The following is a 14,180-nucleotide window of genomic DNA, read 5'->3' on the forward strand; positions in this document are numbered from 1 at the left end:
AAAAGTTGAAAACAATATTAAAGTTATATAGTATTAATATTATATAAAGTTTCTGTTAGTGTTTGATTTAGTCCGAAATATAGTTATTTTTATATACACTACCGGACAATATTTTTTTAAATTAAATTTTAGAAGTCATCAGAAAACATAAAAATAAAAGCAAAATTCAAAGTTTTAATTTAAAGACAAATTTGTCGCCAAAAAATAAGATAAATGTGAAAAGAATTAAAAAAAAAAAAAATTCATAAAATAAGTCAAATGTTATGTTCTGGTTTGATTTAGTCTGTAGTTAAAATGAACTGTAATGTGTGCATCAAATGACGAAAAGATAAGAATTAAATCATGAAAAATAGATTAATTACTTACTAAAAATGTAATAAATCATAAAAAAAAGTACAATCAGCACAAGTAAAAACTCCTTCCTGAGTATTTACATTCATTTAGAGATGTGTGTTTGTTTGTTCTTTGATTGAAATCTCTCATGTGTCTCAATATTCCTCCTGTTGGTTGTAAGCGTCATGTGTGTCCGCTCACACTCGTACCTGGTTTCCCACAATCCCTCAGCGCTCGTAAACGCTGCTCAGCGGGACTCAGGCCTTCAGCTGCTTTCTCTTTGAGTAAATGAGCGTCTAGAGCGCCTCACTCTCTGATTTTTACACAAAAAGGCCTTTGATCTGCAGATGAAGCTCATGTTCTTGGAGTTTTACGACGTTATTACTGAACACACGCATCACAAAACCACCGCTCTCCATTCAACACACATCTACAAGCTCTCATGAACCAAATCAGCTGCTTTACAGTAGCTTCGGCACACAGTCATGATTCATTCAAGAGGATTTGGGAAATTTGCTTAGTTGTGATGAAAATATTGTCCCAAAAAAATGACAATTTTTTTTTTTTTTTGCATTATGAAATGTAATTTCTCTCTTTTTTGGTTTTAATGTTAAATGTTATGCCTGGAGATGATGTTCTTGACAAGTTTCATGACATAAACAAGTCAATGTTTGAATTTAATAAAAAAATAAATAAAAGAAAATAAATAAATGTGATGATAGATTTGAAAACAAGTGGAAAATTGATGCGTAGATGAAAAAAAAATAAAACAAAAAATACATTTGAATATAATTACAATTAAAATAAAAAAAGCAATAAAACAAAATAAAAAATGAAAATACCTAATAAAAGCATATATAATATATAAACTAAAAATACTTCAAAAATTAAATCACAGAAATGTCGAACCTTAAAAAAATCTAATAAAAGCACAAAAATAAATATTAAAGAATTAGTCGTTTTAGAATGATTAGTATACTAAAATGTGTTAAACAGTATAAATAATTTAAAAACAATGATGATGGATTTCGAAAAGCTGAAACAATATTAAAAGTGACTCATAAAGTAAATAAAGTTTTCTGTTAGTGTTTGATTTAGTCCCTAATTTTTAATACTTTATTAACATTTAATAGTTTGATTTTTAATGTGTTAAATATGTTCCTAATGCTCATCAACGCTGCGTTAATGTGATCAAAAATACAGAAAAAAATGGAATTATTGTGCAATATAAAATACCGTTCTTCTATTTTAATATACATTAAAAATCGAATTTATTTCTGTGATCAAAGCTGAATTTTCCCAAAGGTTTGAGCGGCAGTGTAAATATAGTCAGAGTCAGTAATATGTGCTCATAAACACAGCAGGATAGATGCGCGTTTGTGTGTTTGATACCTTTCCCCAGTCTCTCTGGCTCTCTGTGGTCGCTGACGGCATCTTGGATTTCTTCTTGCTGGTTCTGAGCTTCTCTCCGGCTTTCACCACCTCACTGCTGTCGTTCTTACAGGTGGGACAATACCTGCAGCGGACACACAGACACACCTCCATCACACCTCCATCACATACACACAGCTCTACAGAGCCACGATTTCACTTGCATTTTTAATGGAGTTTGTAAATGAGATATTGATTTCATATCTCAAGATGAGCGTTGAAGATGAAGAAGAAGAAAAAGCTTAAGTAGCAGATCAGTAGTTTTTCAAGGCTACCTAACAAGTAGTTAATATTAAGTGACTTACATTGTCTAACTATAACACTATTGCCTGATTTTTCTCTGTTTTGTCATCAAAAACTGTTAAAGTCACAAATGAGCCGCTGTGCATCGCCATTCAAACACAGTTCATTTTAAACCAATCTAGTGAGTCAGGGATTCAGTTTCCCATTCATAAAGACAGTCACTTGCTTCATTCTTAAATAAAGCAGACATTTGAACGAATCAAATGAATGAATGACTCAGTAATTAAATCAGTGGTTCGCCAACACCTACTGGTCCGGAAATTGTGACGGTGCTCCTAAATGATTGAAGTTAAGTTCTAAAAGTAGAAAAAAGTAGTTGCAAAAGCGTAGAGCCCTGATACAGCAGGTCCTCACCAGTCCTCATCCTCTGGTATGGCGGACAGCGGCGGGTTCAGGCAGTAGATGTGGAACGCCATGTTACACTCGTCACACAGCAGCTGCATGTGAGCGTCCTGCTTCCCGCCGCAGACGCAACACGAACAGAAGCGGCACTCCACCTCCGGATCCGCTTTACAGTGCTTACACTCCGGACCCGTCTTACCTGACACACACACACACACACACACACACACACATATATATTACACATCAACCCAATTGACCATTGTGCATTATTTAATTCTTATACTATTAATATAGGGTGACCATACGTCCTCTTTTTACCTCATTTCACTGACCGTCATTAATTCAACACTTTAAATGCAGCCACTGCCCACCGGCATTATTCTGAGATACCTGTCTGATGACGTGAAAGACCCAGTTGTCAAAACAAAACAAACGAGGAGCTGCGCTGCAAGAGCTGTATGTCACTAGCATGCCGAAACGCAAATGTAGTTTCACAGACGAATTGCAAAAATAATACCCGATGTTGGAAATGGGAAGCATTGTGCACCATCTGCACCTATGCTGCCCTCCAAAGGCAAAGTGCAGTAACTACACCAACACTGAAACAGAGAAAAATGCCTTTAAAGTCTTAGGGCAGCTAGTCAAGCATGTGGACACTCTTGTTTCTCGGAAACACTCTCGTTTCTTTGGGACAAAATTGATCAGGAGACTTTGCCACTAGACAAAACAGTTTTCATAAAGTCCATCTTAAGCCTCAATTTCGACCAAATGCGTAGTTACTGCACTTTGCCTTTGGAGGGCAGTATGTGTCTGTTGCCAATAAAGGCAAATCAATTTAAATAAGAATTTAAATAAATGTGCGATTTCTATTATTGAGCCCTGGGGGAGGGTGTCCTCTTTTTGGATTCTCAGAATATGGTCACCCTAATTAATATTTAATTTGTAGTGAACTATATATAAGTATTTAAATAATTCACCCTTATAGGCTGTTTGTGTCTGAGCTTATTTATTTATTTTAATGACTTTCCCCCACTTGCTTTATACTTTAGTGTGGTAAAAATACTACAATTTATTATACTAGTAATTTTATAATAAATCCAAAAGCAAGACGTCTTGAAAAAAACTAGCTGCAGCCAATGATTGATCTTCTGCTGCCATCTTCGGGTTGTACGGGTCAAGTTTTCTGTAAAAATACATTTTTTTCCATGTGGTCTTTATGAATGAAAAGTGAATCTTTGAAGTGAGTTTTACTGCACAGCTGTAGAGTAGAAAATATTAAATGTTTAAAATATTACAATATTATAAAAATGTGTTCATGACTATACCGCCCTCCAAAGGCAAAGCGCAGTAACTACACATTTGATCAAAATGGAGTTAATGCATAAAATGGACTTTGTGACGTCTGTTTTGTCTTGTGGCAAAGTCTCCTGGTTCTGTTTTGTCTCATTTCAGAGAAACGAGAGCATCAAAATTTTTGTGTCTAGCTGTTGTAAAAACTTTAAAGGCATTTTTCTCAGTTTAAGTGTTGGCGTAGTTACTGCACTTTGCCTTTGGAGGGCAGTTATCAAGAATACAGTTAAAGAGAAGTACGGATAGTAAGCTAATGTTAGCCTAAACACTTTATGATAGTGTTTATCAGTAAGCATTTAAATGTACAACTATGCAGGTTTTCTCCTGGGATTTAAATGATATGTTGTTAAATAATATGAATCTGAATGTTCATGACGCTATCATTATTTATGGTGTTGCAATTATTATTTTTCTCAGTTTGTGATAAGAACGAGGCAGTATAGGAGGCTCAAGGGTGTCCAAATATATATAGGACATATACAAGAACGCTCAATATGGTCATATGGTGCATATGGTCAATTCTCATGATAGTGAACGTGTGTTGGTGAGAGCTCACGTTTGAACGGGCCGTCTGCGGCGGACAGCGCTGTCGCTCCGGGTTTCTCTATCCTGTAGATCTCATCCAGAAACTGCAGCTTACAGTCACCAATCACATCACCCGGACCTCTGAAACAACCAATCACAGCATGAGATTACAGTGACATCATACAACCCAACGAATCAGAATGGAGGATGAATGATCATTGAATCAATAGGATACTCTGTTTAATTTTAATGGTTAATATATTACATTTCAATAACAAAAAGAACATCCAGTCAAGTGTATCATTTATTACAAATGTACAGAGGCGGACAGTCGTGAAGTATTTTTACTCTGCTTTAAAAGTACTTCACAACAACTTTTTACTGCACTACGTTTCATATTAAATATCATTTAATACTTAATTACATTAGAAATCTAGTACTTTCTTACTTTTTATAAAGATGTAGTTATTAAAGTATATTTCAAATTATATCGAATGCATTATTTAGTTTTTATACTAATAATATTTAATTTGTAGTGAACTATATATATATAAGTATTTAAATAATTCACCCTTATAGGCTGTTTGTGTAAGAGCTTATTTATTTATTTATTTGAATGACTTTCTGCACTTGCTATACTATATATTTTACAGTGGTAAAAATACTACAATGTATTACATTAGTCATTTTATAATAAATCGAAAAGCAAGACGTCTTGAAAAAACTAGCTGCAGCCAATGATTGATCCTCTGCTGCCATCTTATGGTTATATGGGTCACTTCATCTCATTTTCATCTTTAAAAAAGACTTATAATTTATTACAAATGTACAGAGGCAGACACTTGTGAAGTATTTTTACTCTGCTTTAAAAGTACTTCACAACATTCCAAAGCACAATTTTGTACTTTTTACTGCACTACGTTTCATATTAAATATCATTTAATACTTAATTACATTAGAAATCTAGTACTTTCTTACTTTTTATTAATTAATGCAAATCAGTTTTGCAATTAAAATAAATCACAAAAAATGTATCAGGTAATGTGACATTATAATAAAAAATACGATAAGACAATAAAAACTAAAACAAAACAATACATTGAAAACTGATCAAAATGTGTTCATGAAAATGTCAAAGTATGTTTTTTTTTTAAATAAAAATTTTAAATGTAATAAATGATGCAATAAAAATGATAAAAATGTAATGTTTTTCAGTTCTGTTTTTATAATCAAAAAAGGATAGCAATCAAATTAATTTACAATTTATTTTATATTAATAAATTAATATTTAAATAATAAATGAAATGTATTTAAATAAAAACATAAAACAAACCAGAGGTTTGCTGTATAAATTAAAACACAGATGAAAAAAAATCTCTTTATTGTGTGAGACTCATTCAAATGTTTTCATAAATTGAATTATTTTTAAAATTATTATTCATTCCTTCTATTACTACTTTGAGAAGTACAATGCAAAAGTAAATGTACATTTTACAATTATACAATATATTTCCTTAAGTGAAGTTTTATTTTGGCCGTGTTTAGCCGTGAGTGTTTACCCCAGCAGAATCTTGACGTGGATCTCTTTGTTGGTGCGTGAGACGGCGTTGAGGGACGTGATCTCGGCGTCGTACCAGAATCCTCGCTCCTCAGGATTCTCCAGGTTGTAGTTGACCATCACCACGTCACCCACCTGCAGCTGGTCGAAACGCAGCACAGTTCTGGCCCGCGGTCGAACGTCATCCGCGCTCATCTCCACCACGCCGTTCTCTGGGTAACTGGAGCGAATAGAAACAAACACCACTGTCATCACAAGAATAAACACAACCATCGGCTTTCACTACTGACTGAACCTAACATCACTAGGAACAATGGCAATAATGACTGTTTTCAAACAGGTTTCCGGAACACTCCCTCTGTCTGTCATTGGTCAGTCAAACAGATAGTCCCGCCCCCAAACTCACTCCATTGGTTGAGACAGAAGTTGATGTGTTTGGGCCAATAAAAACAAACTGAACAATGCTCTGAAAGTGTCACGATGCATGAAAAATCAACCTAAAAATAGCTTAATTCAAAGTTAAGTCATAAGTTAAAGCGCTAAGACTGAATTTAATCATAAAAATCTCAGACTATATTTAAAACATGTAAATAAACACAATCAAAATTAAACACAGTAAATAAGATTTAAAAAAATTATATTCAATTATAAAACTCAAATAAAATAAATCAAAATAAAACAGAATGTTTGAGCTAAAACCATGTAAATAATAATAATGAAAAAAAATTAAATAATTAAATAAATAATAAATAAATAAATAAAATAAAAAATTAAAGCAGGGTTTCTCAAACTGGGGATCATGAGTTGAAAAGCTAAAAATGAATAAAATCATTAAAATCTCAGACTATATTTAAAAAAAATTAATAAACAATCAAAATATTAAATAGTAAAAAAAGCTAAAAATGTATAATATTAAATTATTAAAATGTCAAATAAAAATAAAAATTAATAAATCCAAATTTTTGAACTAAAACCATGTATATAAATTTTTTTATAAAACATGAATTAAATAATGAAAATCTCAGAATAAAATTGAAAAAAAAAATAAAGAAACACAAAGTAAAAAAAAAAGATAAAAAAATAAAAGTAAATTATCAAAATGTCAAATTAAAATAAAATAAATCAAAATACAAAAATGTTTTAACTAAAACCACGTAAATAAAAAAAAATCAAAGATGGGGATCATGAGTTGAAAAGGGAAAAAAAAATTAAATCATAAAAATCTCAGACTATATTTTATAAAATGTAAATAAACAATCAAAATTAAACAGTAATAAAAAATATACAAATAAATAATATTAAATTATAGAAAATTAAAATAAAAAATTGCTAAAAATGTATTACATTTCTAAATTGGCAAAATAATAAAAATAAAAACAATCAAAATTAAGCACTTACTAAAAAGGTATAAAATCATAAAAAGTCAAAATAAAAAACATAAAACAAAACAAATCAAATTAAAACACTTTCGTCAAAGCTAATCAAATTATACAAATGTGACCCTGGACCACAATATAATATATATATTTATACATCTAAAAGCTGAATAAATAAGCTTTCTATTTATGTATGGTTTGTTAGGAGAGGACAATATTTGGCCCGAGATACAACTATTTAAAAATCTGGAATCTGAGGGTGCAAAAAAAATAAAATAAAAAAATAAATGAAATAAATGAATATTGAGAATATCGTCTTTAAAGTTGTCCAAATGAAGTTCTTAGTAATGCATATAACTAATCAAAAATTAACTTAACTGATAATTAACTGATATATTTATGGTAGGAAATGTACAAAATATCTTCATGGAACATGATCTTTACTTAATATCCTAATGATATTTGGCATAAAAGAAAAATGTATTATTTTGACCCATACAATGTATTTTGACTATTGCTACAAATATACCTGTGCTACTGAAGACTTACTTAAGGTTTTGTGATCCAGGGTCAGAAATGTCAAATAAAAATAAATACATGAATTTTACAGTAAAAGGTTGAATAAGAGTTTAAAAACAAAAGGATTTTTTTTTAAATCAAAACAAAAATTAATTCAATCATAGTAAATTTATGATAAAAAGTTGAACAAAAGTTAATTAAGAAAAATTAATAAAAAAAATCTTAACAAAAATTGATTAAATAAAAAAATAAATAAAATAAAAACAAGTCAAATTTAAATAATTGTAAAATAAAAACAATCAAAATAGTTTCATTTGTTGACTTGCGTGTTATAAAACCATTAGCTGATATCAGAAAACTGTGAATGTGTTCAATTATTCAAATATTAAGTTCAGACAACTTGATATCGACGAGAAACAACAGATGTATTATTGTGAACGTCTTCATCTCAGAGAAGAAAACAAAGGCGAATGTGCCGCATGACGTCAGTCTGAACACCACAAACACAAACGCATTAAATCACAGAAATCTGTGGCTCTGAATCACGGCGGTTGACGTCAGCGACGGTGAATCAGTGAATCAGATCCCGCTGCGGCGTGACGGAGACCGAGACGGAGACTGCAGGCGCGTCTGATCTCTCACAACGACGCCATTTTGAGGAGCAGCAACACAAAACATCTGCTGAAGAAACACTTCATCACCAGACTCTCACAGACTGCAACATACACTACAAAACATCTGCTCAAAACACACACAACAGCAGCCATGAGCATCACAAACACTGTGTGTGTCCGTGTGTGTGTGTGTGTGTGTGTGTGTGTGTGTGTGTGTGTGTGTGTGTGTGTGTGTGTGTGTGTGTGTGTTTCTGTCCATCAGTTGGAGGCTGATCTGTGTCTATTCTGGATTGTGTCTCTCTTCTGCTGCTCCACACGCTCATGTTCTGAATATCAATATGACTCACACACAGACACACAGCAGCAGGAACCGTGTGTGTGTGTGTGTGTGTGTGTGTGTGTGTGTGTGTGTGTGTGTGTGTGTGTGTGTGGAGAGTTTTTGGGTGTTTCTTCAGCTCCAGCTCTTCTGACCCTTTAAAAAATAAACACATTTCATATTCTGACTAGTTCATTTCTCAAAACGTCCAGCTCAAAGACGACACACTCCACATTATCAGCTCAACATTACAGTTATTCTTTACCATGCACTGGTTAGTACAGCTAATATATATAACACATAAAATATGTATTACGTACATAAATGTCAACTGAAATAAAATAAAATATGCTGGAAAAAAAATAGAACACAATTTTATGTATTATTATTTATTATAAAACGGTTAGTTCCATTCCTCAATTCTGATTGGTCAGCAGCTGTGTCGTATTCATGATACGGCATGGCTATGACCGCTTCACTCAGCGGTTTTGTGTATCATTGAACCCCCTTAGCAACCACCCTTAGCAACGTAAACACAGCTGCAGCAGTTAGGGACTACTTTTTACAGCGGAAGGCAGTTAATGATTTTACTTTATGAAAACGTACAACTTAATATATATAAATTAATATATATTTTTGATTTTAATATTTTTATTGTGTGGTAACTGTTTTATAAAAGCAATAAGGTACTTGAGGCCGTGCTGTATCATGAATAAATCACGGCTGAATGGCGTTGTTAGGCACGACGCGAAGCGGTACCTTATTGCTTAAATATACAGTACAGACCAAAAGTTTGGACACACCTTCTGATTCAAATGAATGAGGAGGTGTGTCCAAACTTTTGGTCTGTACTGTATATTCTTCTGTTTATTAAAGTTTTTACTCTACATTTGTGTAGCTTTCAGTGGGTTGGTGATATTTTTTAAATATATATAAATTAATAAATAAATATTTTTTAAATGGTTTTTTATACAGAAACTGCTTATTTATGTAAAATTCACTTTATAAAAGACTCACATTTCTAACTTTAATTCATGGGGAAAACATGGATAATTTCACATGGTTTAGTGTAAGATTTTTGACCATCTTTTGGAAAATCCAGTTTTAAAAGTAAAAAAAAAATAAAAATAAACTTTTACCAGTAGGTGGCTGCAGAGCTCCACTATTTGCTATTTGACCACCTGAAAGATATTTTTTCACAAGTTTTTCAGTTGAATATATATATATATACATAATAAAAACTAAAATGACAAAAATGATGCATGTTAAAAAAATTGCAACTTTATTTGTTAAATTATAAAATGCAATTTTATATATCATTATTTAATATATATTTATAACTAAAAGCATAACATTTACTTTCTGTCATTTTTACCCCCCTGTAACTTGACTCTGAATCTATGCTGAAAATGGCTATTTTGACCCCCGTCTGCAAAATACTGGATTACTCAGTAAATATTCATCCATGACTTTTAATATTTTGGCTTTCATCACTATACATGTCTATCTTTCTTCAGAATAAATATTAGCAAAATCAAAAATGACCCAATACCCAACAGTAATCAATCAGTGGGACATTAAAGTGGCTGAAGATGAAGAAACACTGGTGTATTTCTGATCACAAAACATGAATCAGACACAGACAGAATAATATCAGAATAATTATCATCATCGGCTCATATTTGTGTTCCAGTAAAATCAAGAGCATCATATTTTTTAAAACCGACCCACATTTGGTTTTCGACCGTTTTACTCCTAGAGCCATTTTACAATTTCAATATCTCTGGAACTGAATCTCATAGGGAATTAAAAATGAAGAAGTAAAAAGGAAAGTTTGTCAAGAGCCAATGTCTAAAAGAGCATTAAGATATCTTTAATACTTCTTGAGTTACAGACATGCAAACTTTGGAGAAAAACTTGGAGAAAGTGCTGTGTCCCCATTTTTGAATGATCACCATTGGCACATAATGCAACAAAGATCGATATAGTCAACAGATTTTACTAATAGAGCTACTAATCTCTGTGTAAAAATAACATTATGATGCTGCCATCTTTCTAAAGTCATTTTTACCCCCCTGTAACTGGACTCTCAAGTGAAAATTGCCATTTTGACCCCCGTCTACAAAATACTGGATTACTCAGTAAATATTCATCCATGACTTTTAATATTTTGGCTTTCATCACTATACATGTCTATCTTTCCTCAGAATAAATATTAGCAAATTAAAAAATGACCCAATACCCAACAGTAATCAATCAGTGGGACATTAAAGTGTCTGAAGATGAAGAAACACTGGTGTATTTCATGAATCAGACACAGACAGAATATAATCAGCGAAGGGTCAGAATAATTATCATCATCGGCTCATATTTGTGTTCCAGTAAAATCAAGAGCATCATATTTTTTAAAACCGACCCACATTTGGTTTTCGACCGTTTTACTCCTGGAGCCATTTTACAATTTCAATATCTCTGGAACCGAATCTCATAGGGAATTAAAAATGAAGAAGCAAAAAGGAAAGTTTGTCAAGAGCCAATGTCTAAAAAAGCATTAAGATATCTTTAATACTTCTTGAGTTACAGACATGCAAACTTTGGAGAAAAACTTGGAGAAAGTGCTGTGTCCCCATTTTTGAATGATCACCATTGGCACATAATGCAACAAAGATCGATAAAGTCAACAGATTTTACTAATAGAGCTACTAATCTCTGTGTAAAAATAACATTATGATGCTGCCATCTTTCTAAAGTCATTTTTACCCCCCGGTAACTGGACTCTCAGGTGAAAATTGCCATTTTGACCCCCGTCTACAAAATACTGGATTACTCAGTAAATATTCATCCATGACTTTTAATATTTTGGCTTTCATCACTATACATGTCTATCTTTCTTCAGAATAAATATTAGCAAATTAAAAAATGACCCAATACCCAACAGTAATCAATCAGTGGGACATTAAAGTGTCTGAAGATGAAGAAACACTGGTGTATTTCTGATCACAAAACATGAATCAGACACAGACAGAATAATATCAGAATAATTATCATCATCGGCTCATATTTGTGTTCCAGTAAAATCAAGAGCATCATATTTTTTCAAACCGACCCACATTTGGTTTTCGACCGTTTTACTCCTAGAGCCATTTTACAATTTCAATATCTCTGGAACCGAATCTCATAGGGAATTAAAAATGAAGAAGCAAAACGGAAAGTTTGTCAAGAGCCAATGTCTAAAAGAGCATTGAGATATCTTTAATACTTCTTGAGTTACAGACATGCAAACTCAAGAGAAAAACTTGGAGAAAGTGCTGTGTCCCCATTTTTGAATGATCGCCATTGGCACATAATGCAACAAAGATCGATAAAGTCAACAGATTTTACTAATAGAGCTACTAATCTCTGTGTAAAAATAACATTATGATGCTGCCATCTTTCTAAAGTCATTTTTACCCCCCGGTAACTTGACTCTCAGGTGAAAATTGCCATTTTGACCCCCGTCTACAAAATACTGGATTACTCAGTAAATATTCATCCATGACTTTTAATATTTTGGCTTTCATCACTATACATGTCTATCTTTCTTCAGAATAAATATTAGCAAAATCAAAAATGACCCAATACCCAACAGTAATCAATCAGTGGGACATTAAAGTGTCTGAAGATGAAGAAACACTGGTGTATTTCTGATCACAGACAGAATATAATCAGTGAAGGGTCAGAATAATTATCATCATCGGCTCATATTCGATTCAATTTAATCCTAATTAACACCCTTAATTGCAGAAGTGTGTTTCTGCAGCCAAGAGTCTCTGATTAAACACAAACACACAATAAAGTGTAATGAATTGCTGATCTGATCAGATGTGGACACTGAACGCGATGCAGGTCATTGTGGATCAAAGCGCTGCAGTGTTCAGTTAATGAGGGTATTAAATTAGCGATTGTAACGCCACACTATTATCTGACTGTCTTTCTTTATTCTGTTGTTTTTGTCAGCATCTGAATGCTCAGCAAACTAGCAAACAAAACACTGATTCCAACAAAACACTGTGTCTGGATCACGATCTGAGACCAACTCCAGACACACGGATCCAGTCACGAACTCCTCAGCTTTCACCGCAGTGAGGAACGGAGAAGAACGAGAAGATGAGATCATCTGAACACAATCGTACGTACAACAGATTTCAGATTCATCAGCTATATGACACACAACATTAGGCTACAGTATAATGTCTGCTGCTTCTGCTTTAATGAGGACAGAACTGGTCGTTTTCACACATTATTAACAGAAATTATAAGTGTGAGCAGATGAAAATAATTAACCGTGGGATTTTCTCACAAACAACAGTTGCTATGAATAGTTGCGGGGCCGAATTAAAAAATATGATGAAAAAAATACAAATAAATAATACTGTTTAAACAGTTTTTATTTTATTTTTAATGCTAAAAAACCTAAGACTAATAATTGTAAACATTGTAATATTAATATAAATATGTGGGAAGGAAAGTGGTCAGTTTAAAAACATTTTTATAATTTAGTTTAAACATGTTTTATTTATGTGTTAAAAACCTTTTAAAAAGACTTATTTATAAAGAAAAATAGTTCTGGAGACAAAATAAAACATGATGTCAATTTGCAAGTTTTCAGCATTTACATTTATTTGGGATAAAACCTTTAAAAAGACTACTTATTTTATTAAAAAAAAAACTAAAAATAAATAAATCATAAATCATAATAAATGGTTTACAATAACACATGATGTTAGTTTAGCATTTAAATATATCTGTTAAAAACTACTAATTATTTATTTTAAAAATAAAATAACTAAATAAATAGTTGTTGGCTTAAAATAAAACATTATGTCAGTTTACAAGTTTTTAGCATTTAAATTGATTTGTGTTAAAAACTTTAAAAAAGACTAATTATTTATTGGAAAAAAATAGTTGTGACCTCGAAATAATCACAATGGCAGTTTACAAGTTTTTTGCATTTAAATTGATTTGTGTTAAAAAAAACTTTTAAAAAGACTAATTATTTATTTAATAAAAATAAATAAACAAAATAATCATGATGTCAGTTTACAAGCTTTTACCAATTCTTTAAACATTACAAATATTTAAACAGATTTTATTTTATTTTATTTAAATATTAAAACCTATGACACATAATGGTAGTATTTTAAATCTTAAGTATTTTTTACAAAGTTGTTGTGGGATAATTCAAAATATTATGTCAGTTCACATGTCTATGTTTTTGACATGGAAATAAATATTTAATTTAATTTAATTTAATAAATATTTTAATGTTTTTAATAATAACAATAATTTTCATAAATCATGTTTTTTTATTGTGTCATATTATTATTGTTTTATTGTGTTACTTGTATTTTAGATATTTATAGTATATTATTTAATACAGAATAAAAAACATGATTTTTGATTTTTTTTAAACAGAGTTGTTTCTGTTTTTGCAAATTAACTCTCTCTCTCTCTCTCTATATATATAATTT

General features: G+C 31.5%; 1 protein-coding gene across 1 annotated transcript in view; it reads right to left on the reverse strand.

Moving 5' to 3' along the window:
• LOC141292224 (E3 ubiquitin-protein ligase UHRF2-like) overlaps positions 1 to 14,180 on the reverse strand; it is a 59,106-nt gene that overhangs the window by 16,219 nt on the left and 28,707 nt on the right. The window contains exons 4-7 of the mRNA XM_073824197.1: positions 5,847 to 6,065; positions 4,319 to 4,428; positions 2,422 to 2,608; positions 1,726 to 1,849 (exon numbers count right to left, since the gene is read on the reverse strand). Of these exons, the coding sequence (XP_073680298.1) occupies positions 1,726 to 1,849; positions 2,422 to 2,608; positions 4,319 to 4,428; positions 5,847 to 6,065 (640 nt within the window). The remainder of the gene's footprint in view (positions 1 to 1,725; positions 1,850 to 2,421; positions 2,609 to 4,318; positions 4,429 to 5,846; positions 6,066 to 14,180) is intronic.

The sequence above is a fragment of the Garra rufa genome, chromosome 19 (genome assembly GCF_049309525.1).
Source record: "Garra rufa chromosome 19, GarRuf1.0, whole genome shotgun sequence".
Lineage (NCBI taxonomy): Eukaryota > Metazoa > Chordata > Actinopteri > Cypriniformes > Cyprinidae > Garra > Garra rufa.